The 12,641-nt window shown below is 45.3% G+C and overlaps 1 protein-coding gene across 1 annotated transcript in view; it reads left to right on the forward strand.

The window, feature by feature from the left end:
• The first annotated feature begins 1,235 nt into the window (after positions 1-1,235).
• NINJ2 (ninjurin 2) overlaps positions 1,236-12,641 on the forward strand; it is a 48,613-nt gene continuing 37,207 nt past the window's right edge. The window contains exon 1 of the mRNA XM_054215694.1: positions 1,236-1,374. Within this exon, the coding sequence (XP_054071669.1) occupies positions 1,342-1,374 (33 nt within the window). The 5' untranslated portion in view covers positions 1,236-1,341. The remainder of the gene's footprint in view (positions 1,375-12,641) is intronic.

Consider the following 12,641-nt stretch of genomic DNA (forward strand, 5'->3'; position numbering starts at 1 on the left):
GACACAGGGATCTTAATTTTCATTCAAAATTAAGATCCATGAGGGTGGCTTTTGATTGTAGAATCAGCCTCATGGTTTCTGATGGGCTTTCAGCCTTAGGCCAAACCCCAAGGATGAAATGAGCTGTATCCTAGCCTTGCTTTCCTGTGTGACATTAGCCCGGTCCCTAAACACATCTCACTGCTTCAACTCATACATTTGTAAGTTGAAAAAAAAACCACAAAAAACAAAACTGTTTGAGAGGAACGCAGAGAGGCTAAATTCATCAGCACTTTGAAATGAACTTGCAGTACTAAGCACTGGTATTTTCACTGCAAAACAAGGCCTTTTGCTGGGAAGCATCAATGCAACAGGATCGTCTACTGACAGACTTGTCAGCACTTTTAGTCAGGCTGGAGTACTAGAACATGCATTTGACTAAACTGTTTAAACAGAATATATTACTTACCCTAAATTTTCTATGCTACAGTAACTACAGAAATCATCCCTCAAAAGCCAAACACGCCTACCTGATCTCCAGGTAGTACAGAGTAGCAGAGTTTCTCTAAAATCTAGAGAATTACACTGATTTTTCTGCCTGAGGACTCCACCTAATAATAACAACGTATTTTTCTACACTGTGACCCAATTCTGGCTGCATGCGTTTCCATTCCAGTGTCATTCAGAGTTGCTTTTAACTTAAGCAAAAAGCAAGATTTAGTTTCAGCTAAGACCAGACGTATCAAATTCAACTGAAAAAAAAAAAAAAAAGTGTTGGGGAGGGGAAAGGAAGGGCATTTTGGCTAGGGAGAAAAATGAGAAGACAGGACTATAAAACAGAGTAAAGTGGAAATTTTATCTGAGCCGTAACAGTATCTTTGCTGCGGCAGCATCAGGCACAACTTTCTGGACCTAATCTCTTCAACTGTTAGTTTTTCAGCCCTGCGCTCCGCTGTGGGCTGGGGAGAGAGGGAGAGATCGGGATGGCTGCTGCGGCTGCACAGCCCATGCCAGGAACCTCTTGGTACACTGGCTGCATCGCCGCCTCCCAGCCCAAAGTGAGCTCATGGGGCTCAGCTGGCCTCGCGGAGGTAGCACAGACACGTAATGAACACAACTGTCACGGAAAGTCTAAGAGGGACGCTTGTTCCACGGGCTAGCCGGACAATGAAGAATTGGCGTGCCACCCCCTCTCTCGCCCCCCCCAGCTGATGCCAAGGCGGGCGGCCGGCCGCCGGCAGATGAATAGCAGGTCTGTTCCGGCAGCTGCACGTCCCGGTCCAGTGAAGAGAGAGTCTCCGGGAGCACAGAGTGCCCCGCTCCGTGCACGGTCTGTGGAGGAAGAGACCTGGGAGCAAGAGGATGGCCTCGGAAGGGGAGAGCATCAATCTTCAAGTGAGTCCATTGCGGGCAAATAGCCGTGGGAGGGAGAAGCAGGAGGGGAGAACCCTGGTTTGGGGGAAATAGCCAAGCACCCCTATCATTTGCTCCTCAGCTTTGGCAGCCAATTTCACTTGAAAACTCAGTGCTGCTTTTTTCCTCTGTTATCCTTTGAAGAGAAGCTAGCGGCAGGATCTCTGCCCTGTTCTGCCAGGAGTTGTTATGAGCATTTTTCCAAAAGAGTGAGGGTAAGAAGAGCTGCTTTTGGGGGGAAGGAGAGGCAGCAGGGGCAGAAGTTAGCCTTCAGCTCTCAGAAGGAGGCAACATATACTTTACAAGCTGCAAAAATCTGAACCATTCCTCATCTCACAAAGCCTTTCTCTGTTTGGCAGAAAGTGCTCCCAATCTGGAGAGAAGGAAAAGAAATAAATACAGCAAATGCTGAGGGACCGCGGAGGCCAGGGTTTCCTATGTAGGGTTTACAGAGAAACAAAACTTCTTGGTGAAGCTCTTTCAGTTCTCTGTGTTCCTCTTCTGAGTGTTTGTGTTTTTTAAGAAGGGTGTTTCTCGTGCTCAGCGTGTGTTCTAGGAAAGGGCAACTACCCAAGGGTTTGGAAAAAGAAACTATTAGAGATGAAATGGAATCAAAACCCCAGATCACAAACACCCGTCAAACTTCAGAAGTTCAAGTCCAGATCCACACTTCAGACAACTCTGAGAAGAGGAGAATAAGAAGCATTGCCCAGGGCACAGCTTCCAGCCCTGGGACGGTCAGCAGCAGCAGGGTACAAATTTTGCATCTAATTTTTCTGTTTGTAATGGTCTTAACCATCCTCAGACTCAAAAGAGGGGAAGTCCCTCTGGGGTCTCAATTTTTATTTCGTTGGCCCATGTCAAACAAACTAAAATGGAAAGATTTGAGCCCTTGGAAATAATCAGGACAATTATCCCTAACTAGAAAAAAGGACTGAGACTCTGATCCTGTAGAGCATATTTCCACTGAGATATGAGGTGCAGAGCAGTTTTTTGAGACCTGGGAACAGTTATGCTCAGATAAGAGACACAATAAGTGAGGAAGATACACAGGTAGCTGTGACAGTTGATGAAAATGTACTCTATTTAGGAGTGAGGAAGAGAGAGGTTAGGCTTTCCTGGAACTAGATAATAAGGGGGAAAATATAGAAATCAGTAAGCCAGGAACTGGGGGAAAAGGGCAAAAAGGACAAGAAAATTATGCTAAATAAAAAGTCAAATGAATTCCTTGTATATTAAATCATTCCACCCGGTGGAAAGTTTCAGGTCTATCGTGGATTTGAAGCCCAGGTTTCACAGATGAAAAGAAAAAACAGCTCAACTAATTAAAATGCTTATAAACTTCTGAAAAATCTGGGGTTTAGTTTTTTCTCTTTCAACCCATATCTTGAAGTTAAGTGAAGAGCCAAAAGTGATCCTCAGCATCTTCAGCCTTTACAATACCCAAATAAATAAGTCCAGAAGGTCAAAGGTTCCTTGCGTTACAAAATTGAAAAGAGCATACCTATCTGTTTCTAGATCAGGAAGGTGTGGAGTGTGTCTGTCCACCTCTACGCATGTTGCCACAAGACGAATCATGCTGTAGGGATTTTCTTTGTGACACCTCACAGGGGTTTCACGGAGCCACCAGACAGTACAAAATATAGGTGAATGCACACAGACTCCTCCATGCTTACGACCGGGAAATATACAGTGCTGGCAGGGGAGGGAAAGTTACATTCAACCACATAGCCGATACAAGCAGCGGGTCCTGGCAATGACGTGACCTGGCAAGTGTGAGGTAAGGGAAGAAGTGATCAGTGGCGGAGAAAAAAAAGAAGTCTTTCAGTTGAAAGTACATTTAAAAGCCTCTTTTAAGTCCCTGCTCTGGGCACTGAACGCAGAACAGGTATCTTCTTGGAAGTTTCCAGCTGTGGGTTTATGAAGAGCTTGTGGGAGTGTGCACTGCGCACTGTGGGGTGGTAATGCGTGACTCACTCCTCCTGAAGGAGCTCCTGGATGGAGCAGCAGGAACAGTCCTGAAAGTTGACTATTATGCAATGCAGAAGTAGGGTCTTTTTATTTGTAGGGAGAGGGTCCTGTGCCTGTAGCAGTTGCACAGCACCTACTAGCATTTCTTATACAACATTTACATGGCCAGGCTAGGCAGGTAACAAGAGAATGAAAACAATAGGAGCCTCTGGCCTAGCATAGGAGAGGGCTAGAAGAGGCAATCAAGATTTAAGACAACTCTAAAGAGAACTGATCAGCCCCCAACATTTTTGCTCCTCCTAAAGCATGAGAAGAGGAGCTCACTCGGCAAAATTAAAAGTCTCCATAACAGGAGACACTCTTTCACCCAGCGTGTCATCAGCCTGTGGAATTTGCCATCTCCTGGAGCAGGTCAGCAGGTCAAATATTGGAGCAAGCATTGAGAAGAGGTCTAGAGGTCCAGTAACAATATTTACAGTTATGCAAGCTAAAAAAGGTACTTTCAAATCCCATAAGCCAATAACAGGATAAAAATAAACACCCTTTCCAGTTCCCTACAGGCGATGGCTGACCAGACTGAAAGTGGTAGCTTGCATTAGAGAAGTTATAAGCCAACTATCCGTAAGTGAAACCTAGGGCTGCTTTTTAACAGCAAGAAGTGTCTCCCATTAATCCACTTTCTCCCTTACAAAAATTGTCTTGGTCTGTGTGCTTCAAAGGAGTCTGTTTTCCAGTTCTGACTTCTAGGAAGACCAACCAAACCTCAAACTGTGCACAGAGAGATGCTAAAAGGAAATGGCGCTGAAATGGAAAAAAAAGCCACCAGGCTGTAGAGCAGCCTCACCAGGTCTATGCCACCCAGCCAAGCGCTAAGACCAAAGATAAAACTTGAATTAAAATCTTTTCTTTAAAAAGACTGATTTACCTATTAAAAGATAAAACTTTCACGTGAGTTCATTTGAACGATGTATTTTTCTTCCCAGACATCTCTACTTGTGGCTTCCAAGTAAAACTTTCACCTTCCCCTATTAAGCATCTTCCATTGACAAGAAATCAGACAGGCAAACAGTAACCTAATGAGATATAACAGAGTAGATCCTGAGATAGATGGGATCAGAAAAATGCATCTGGGGTAGAAACAAATAAAACAACCCAACAAGATCTCATCACCGATTTCTTTTTACTTCAGGAAACAAAAGTTTATAAATTAGAATAGAAGTATGGCTTTGATAGTCATACCCTGGCTGATTTATCTGCACTTCTTTATGCTATTATTCCCTCTGGCTCTCGCCTCCAACCTTTCCATAGAGATTTGCAGGGGGGAGAGAGGAGGAGGGAGCCACACAGGACCGTTCTTTTCAGCAGCAAAAGACCCATTAAATCTGTTTAGCTGTGTACCTCAGCTGCTGCAGTTCACGATCTGGCACCTTAACACAACCCTGTTTCATCGATGATTTAAGCTAATGTACCAGACTTTGAATGGGAGCGACTGAGACAACATCCGTTCCACCACTCCCACCACCGCGGCAGTAACCAGGGGAAAGTCTGTGGACAGCTGAAATCAGTAACACACATTATTGCCACGGCTAAGTCTGTCAGAGCCCCAGATGAATATTGCAGAACGGAGCAAAGATTAGGGCTGATACTAAAGGGCTTCAGAGTTTCGTTCGGTTTGTATTTTTATATTTTCTTATTCATGAATGGGTGTTATGTTCTGTATAAATGGGTGTTTAAGGGATGTGCACCAGATGAACGTCATCCATATTCGTAGTGCAGAAAAGGCTATATATTGTATGTTGCATCTTTCTTTTTATAGTGTCTTACCCTTTGGATAAAAAAAATTTACAATCCTCTGGGACTAGAAGCAGAAATAATACCTCACCATTTAGGGAATCATTCATACATCAAAAGTAAAAGGAGTAAACAGATAAAATAATCATTCTGGAAAACAGACCCTACACTGAAATATTTTGGCAGAAGCCGCTTGGTGAATACTTTGAATGCAAAATACATCTGCAGAAACAAAGACAGGTTTAGAAGCAACTTGCAAGGAAAAAAGATTTTAAATACTTGGATAATTTACTTCCAGTGCTCAGTTTTTGACCAGATCTACAGCAGGAAGGTTTTAGACAAACCGATAAATAGAGTTAGCCATGGGCATGACAGTGCGGACTTTTCCAAAAGGCCCATGAAACAAATGGAAAGTCCCACATACCACTGTAAATCCCACCTCCCACTTCCCACTTTCAGTCTGAGCCTGATGAGGGGACACAGGGAGTGTGTTCACAACTGGGTTAGACTTTTGGGTTTGCCGTTTTTTGTGGCTTTAACCTGTGCCTCAGGGCTGTGATGTGCTTACAAGTTCTTGGCTTGGGCACGTATTTGCCTGCTTCTGCAGCAACAGCTTGTGCTTTCTAGTGCCGTAGGACCTTTACTGTCCTTCAGCAATTTCCTAGAATGGTGACAATCTAACATCACCAGCCGAGAAGTGTACCTGCCCCAGCGGACTTCAGTAGCCTTATGAGAGTTCTGTAATTCAGGCTTGGATAATGACAGTCTGCATTGAGAGAGAGAAAGAGCCTTTCAGAAAGAAAATCGCAAGTGCTTCAGAAAGACCCATTCCTGTGACATCCCTGTATGGTGCGTGCAACTCAGCCATCAAGGGTTTTAGGAACTTATCTCACCATGTTTTTAACTAAGCTAACCCAATTACCACAGCCTCTCAAACAGGATCCCACTCCTCACTCCCAGGTGTACACTCCACCGCCTGTACCATTCATTTGACCCTGGTAAAGCTGTTTCAGGGAGCTAAACTCAGAGAAAACTAACCACTTTTTGGCAGGGTTAGTGTTCTGGTTCGCTGTCCTGCAGTGGTTCCCAGGAGGATCAGACAACTGCCAATGACTAGGACTGTGTGGTCACGAGAACATGTAGGGGCAGCAGGATCTCTCCTTTCAGTGTCAGCTACTCCTCGCTTTGGAACAGTTAGCTGAAGGTCCAAGCCTGGGTGTAGCCAGTGGAAGAAGCAGGGAAGGCCCAAACAGTAGCAATGATTGGACGTCACTCAGATTGCAAGATTTCAGGCTGCTAGGTGAGAGTAAAGCCTTTACAGGGCTAGCTAGAGGGTTAGGCAGAGATTCACCATGCCGTCGTTGGTCAAAAAACAGGTGTGAAATAGGACATCATACTTAGGAGCGAGAATGATCCTATGCTCTTCTCGCCCAGCTGCAGGGACCTGGAAGTCTGTGTAGCATTAACTGTGCCGGTCCCAGAAACCAGTAGCACTCACACTAGAAGACAGACAGCGCGATCACAACACGCTGAGAAGGAGACTTTTTCTTATAGCCAGTACTAATTGGTCCTTTGTTCTATAGTCAGATGTGGCATTTCTCCTCTCCTCTATACATTCCTCCTGCCTGCTGTGCCTGGACATGGGCAGCCTTCCCCCTTAGGGTGAACATTCATTTATTCCCTTCCCAAACATGGGGATGGCATTTTCTCATCTTGAGAAACCGGACCCCAGGTTTTAAGGTATCTGGGGGAAATGAGGCACATGTGGAGCCAAATATATCCTTGGAGTTATCCCATGGAAATTGGCGGCCTTACGCCGGAGGCTGATCTGGTCCCTCGCACTCCACCTTGTTGAGGCGTGGTGAAAGAAAAGTTATCGGCATCTTTCTGAGAGGGGGAGCCTGGTCCCATGCGGTGCACTGGGCAGGCTGTGTCCATCGTGAAGCCCTGTGTGTGAAGGCAGAGAAGGGAAAGGGGAGAAGGGGCTATTGATAGAGAGCATATCAGATAGTGAATTAGCCTGACTGACCCATCGGTCAGTAAATCTGCTCTCGCTGAAACAATATGCATGCAGAGGCCTCCCACAGAAGAGCACAAGGGACTGTTGTTAAATAGGATTATTCCACTGCGTTTAAGGTTAGGTTAGGATTAAGATAGCCCTGCAACAGAAAGCAAAAAACAATGATGTGCCGCTAGAACAGTCATTTCCTCTGATGTATCTGAAAAGTTGCCCACCAGGGCTATAAGCTACAGCAAGGAGGCCGTGCTGCCAGAGCACGCTGACTGCAGAGTGCTTGGATCCTGGGCCCGTCTGCGGTGGAGGGAGAAGCTGCCATACGAGCGGTGCTGCCTCATCAGCCTCGCAGGGGCGAGGGGTGCCCAGATCTGCACGGGCTCCATGAGAGGCTCTGCCTGCTGTTGCATATAGGTCCACAGTGACAACGCGTGCTGGTCTACAACGTGTGGCACTAGACATTTGAGTTTCACTCAGAGCTGAGGCTGCCATAACAGTAAATTACGGGACATTTTCCCCTACTGCCTCATAGGATTTGTTCATCACAGACCAGAGCACACAGCACCTCACCTCCATGTCTGGTAACCACAGCAGAGCCGGAGCTCAGGTCACAACTAGAGATCATCAAAGTTGTGAGGGAAGGGAAACGGGCTGTATAAAATAATCTGAGGAAGCCCAGACATTTCTGAAGAGAAGATTGGGAGGGAAGGAGGGAGTCATTTGGGTGCTGCCACCTTCCCTGAGGTAAGGGTAGAGGACGCCAGAGGCTGGCAGCTACAAAAGCTTACTAATAATAAGAGATTTCTGTGCCTACTTTATAAAGCTCGTACAACTGGAGTAGGGGGAGCAGAGAAGGAGAAAGGCCCAGGAAACATGAGGTCTCCCTGTGGGGGTGGGAAAGGGATGAAGTGGCACAGGACCTGAGGTGACAAGAGGGTGCCTGCGCAGCACCAGGCGCCGAGGGATGCTCAGGGCTTTGTGTGATGGTGAGTCCATGCCCCACTGAGAGTGGCAGCAGGTCAGCGTAGCTACACCCCACTTGGAAGACAAGGTCAGTCAGCAGCAACAGCAAACCATCCCAGGACAACCCTCCTGCTGCCCCTGTGTTGCACCACCAGCTTGGCCTGGCCCACTCACAGCACCCACACATTGGCCACCAGCAGGACCCCCTACCCCTCCTTCCACTGTCTCCTCCTCAGCCACAATCTTTAGGGGCACCAACTCTGGCCACGTATCTGTTTCACGTGTTGAGATACAGCTACATCTCACCCACACTTGCACCTTGCAGATCTGAGTGCACGAGGAGTGGGTTTTATTTAGCGAGTAATCATAAACCTGGTTATGGTGGTGGTAACACACGATTCTCCTGGTTGGCCAACGGCGAAACCTCCCACTGAGACGTCTTTGTGAGTAGGAGTCCCCTGCAATGTGAAGTACCTGCTAAACCACAGCTAAACCGATTTTTGTGTCTTTTGTCAAAAAGTTGCCTCTCTCGGCTTCATTCCAGCCCACGCCTGAGAGCTGAACCATGCACTTGCTTCTCTGTTCACCCTCAGCCGACAAACAAGTACAGCACCTCTGCTCATTTAGGCACTAAAAATGGAAGCTTTCAGCCTAAGTTACCACTTCTCAGCCCTTCCTGAAAAACATGTATTCATTTGTTAGGTTTCTCTTCCAAGAACCAGAAATGGGCAATGCTGCATGCATACAATAACCATACACAGAAGTGTGAGCTTCTTCAAGTACGAAAGGGCACATGGGCATTTTCACTGCCATTTCCCCATCCCTGGCTTGTGAGTCAAATGTTTATAAAACTCTCTCTGAGAAAAGGCAATACAAGAATACCGTAATCTAGACTGCCCCAGGTATGTAAACACGTAACAGAGACATTTGAACTGGATACCAGAATGATGGAAGAGCCCATGTGCAGATGCAGCAAGATTCACATCACCATACACCTTGACATACTCCTTTGAACCAGGCAAGTTATAATTCCTTGTCAAATTACATGAATCAGATGTGTGACTCTGTAATTACAGCTGTGAAAACCATTATACTCAGGATCTTAGAACTTTCTATCCAAAATAACCCTTGGGGGAGAAATTTCTCATGAAACTGCTTAGGTCAAGGTTCAGCGAGTGCTGGAAATTCTGGGGGAATCCTGTCAGCAGGTTTAGAGAAATGAGAACAAGAAAATGAGATGATGTACTGCTTTGTGGATTGTTCAGGCTCTTTTTTTTTTTTAAGGTTTTTAATTTTTGCAAATATTTATGCATATTTGCATGAGTTTTCTCTTTGCACTCAGGCAACTCCAAATGATATTTTGGGGGATTTAAAAAAAGCCCCAAATTCACCACAGACCTTAGTTACGTGAGAAAAATAACTGCTCCTACCAATCTAACGAGAGCCAAAGGGCAACCAACCACTTTTCGGTAGCCTATGCTTTACTGAAGGAATGCTTCTGCAGAAAATAACAACACAGCAGTACTTGGTACTCTCGCAGGACTTGTGTGAGAACCACGTTCTGCTGTCCCTCGTTGTCCGAGCATTTTTAAAATATCAGTGAATTTAATTTCACAATCCCCATATGGAGCAAGAGGTGTTCTCCTGCCTATTTTACAGATATTAGGTCAAGGCAGAGACAGTTAAATGGCCACTGGTGTACCCAAGGACACGCAAGTAGAAAGTGAGAGAAGCAGACAGGAAAGACTGAGCAACTCTGGATGGGTGGATTGCCACGCAGCGGCAGTGTGTTCTGTGGTTTCATTTCTACTTCTCACTGGCTAAATTCTTAATCTCCATTATTTTTTTAAGAAATCGTTAAAGATTGTTTTATTTAGTCATCAGAGACCACTCCGTTACTTCACACAATGTAAAGAAGAACATTAATTGAAGCTGCCAATAAGAGAACAAACACAATTCCTTCCCTGCTGAATGTAACTTCAAGATCAATTGGAAACAAATTTCGCCAGACTTACAAAAGCTCAGGCACACAGCTGTGTTTGCACCTCTTTCTTGGTGGAGCTACAGTCATGCTCAACCATGTTGGTGTAGGAAGCAAACCCCAAAGCCAAAGTGAAACAAGCTAAATTATATTAAACACAAATTCTGACTCAGAATGACCGTACAGGTTCTTGATGCAACTATTCTACTTCAGGTTTGCACCTTTTCTTAGTTGATTCAAGATGAAAGGTTCTTTCCTGTCCCTGTGTGATTTCAGGCTGTGGCCACACATTTTTTGCTGACTGGAGCTGAAGCGCTGAAGGGGGGAGGTTCGTCCTCATCACCACCATCAATTATTATTGCTGCCTCGATGCAACTGCTCAAAGTAATCACTCTATCAAGACTGTCTGGGCTATGAAACTTCCCTTACTGGGTGTCTAAACTAACCCAGTCATTGTGAAAGAACTTGTTTAGTGAATATGCAATTATGTCTTCTAAGGAAGAACCGAGTCCCCTGTCTTCACAAGTCTGGACAGAGACAGAAATAGCAGCTCCTTTAGATAAGCCTTCATCCATCTTATTGCAATGGGATAATTGTTGGCATTCTTGGATATTTCTTGGCTGGTCGTGTTAGATGAAGATCTAGTTCTTCTGGGAAGATCAGAAGACCATGAGATTTACAACCTGGGTTCTTCTTAACTTAGACATAAAGAATAAGGAATACAGATACAATAAAAAATATTCCTGCATAACATAAGCACCTGGGTTTTTTCATCTTTTGCCCATGGTGGTACATTGACTTGCAATCCACACTGATCAGAGAGGCATCCACAAAGGATTAATATGCTATAAGAAAATATATACTGCTGTTTTCCTCCCTTTTAACAGAAACAGATTTGAACTCCATCTTCATGTGCTGGATTCCTGGGATCTGATTCTGGACCAATTCCTCAGGCAGCCCCCATTTTTGGCATGTGGCTGTGAAAAAGTTGCCGAAGGGAGTTGTGTCAAAGGGCTTTTACTTTGCTCTTAATGGCTCCACGTACAGTCTGAAGGAATCTGAAGCGCTCACGAAATGTGGTTTCCCCTCTGGTGTTTGCTGTTCAGCTGGCTCAGCAGCTCAACCATTTAAAACCATTGTGAGTGGATTTAGCACTTGTGAAATAATGCTGGCCTATTCAGATCCAGAGAGGGATGGGCAAAGTCCACCAGCACAATAAAAGCCCCTCTTCCCTCCTCCTCAGATGAGGAGGCAGGGTACAATGGAATTTGAGGGAGAAACCTACTCCTACCCAGGTGCAGCTACACAGATCTTGGGGGAAAGACATATGGGCCTACCAAAATAAAAAAGCTAACGCACACTCAGAGGAGGCAATATCTTCAGCATCCCACAAAAAAAAAAGGAAAAAAAAAGAAAAAAAAACTATCAAGAAAAAAAAAACCAAGTCAAACACACTGAAAACCAACTACTGAGGTATAGGAAGCAAATCATGAAGGAGAGAAAAGCGCAGCCTCAGAAGAGAGATCCAGTGGGGTGTGGTCCACAAAATGATGGATTATAAATGCTAGTAAGCCAAATGCAAGGAACAGATACCGAGAACGGAGAGTCCTGGAGGTGTCTGCCGCCCCCAGAAACCAGGGGTGATGGAGCCCCCCACTCCATCCTAGCCTGAGCTACTAAGTATAGCAAGAGGTGTGTTTCATCTCTGAGCTGATCTAATGCTCAATTATTCTGCTGAGACCATGAAAAAAAAGAGATAACTAAAGCCATCTCTGATGTGGACAGCGTTGCAGGCATGCTGTAGATCTGTATCTTTATGCAGAGATTTGAACTCAGGACCAGGCTCAGACAGGCAGCTCAAGAGCAAATGGCAACAGGTCCTGGTGGCTACTAATTAGGTTAGCTTTTGGTTAGTGATGTTGAGCTGAGTAGCCCTCTGATTCATTTCCAACCCACTCTGCACTACCTTCAGCCACAAGTCTCCAGGCATCACCCTGAGTTACTGAACTAGGTCAGTCTTACGGTGTTCATGTTTTTGAGCCGCAGCAAAATGGCAGTTCTCTTATGGATCCCTAGGTGGGGGAATGGGCTGAGGGTTCGGATGAGGGCCAGCATGGTGGAGAACTTACGTGTTTACGGCCAGGGTGGGGCAGGGTCGTTTTAAAGCGCTTCCTCCTGCCTCACTCGCACAATGTACATCCAGGGACATTATGTCTCCTGTGGGAGCAACTGACTCAGATGCTTGGCCAGCTGCAGGGAAAGGTGTCCCTGTAGCCACCAACAGCAAAGAATAGCTAAAAAATAAAAGCATGCATGATGGCTCTGTGGCTGCAAATGATAACAATACATTCCTCTCTATTCTGATCCAAAAGCAGTTTTTTTCTTCCTTTGTTCCCCTCCCTGCTTTTTCCTATCTGATGAGAACTTGTTTCCCAGCTAGGAGCCCACTCTGTCTGTTATTAGTGTGCCTAACATAATCTTTCTATTCCTCACATTTTTCTTATTTTACATATTATCAAATGACTTATG

This window comes from Rissa tridactyla, chromosome 1 (assembly GCF_028500815.1).
Source record: "Rissa tridactyla isolate bRisTri1 chromosome 1, bRisTri1.patW.cur.20221130, whole genome shotgun sequence".
In the NCBI taxonomy this organism is placed as follows: Eukaryota; Metazoa; Chordata; class Aves; order Charadriiformes; family Laridae; genus Rissa; species Rissa tridactyla.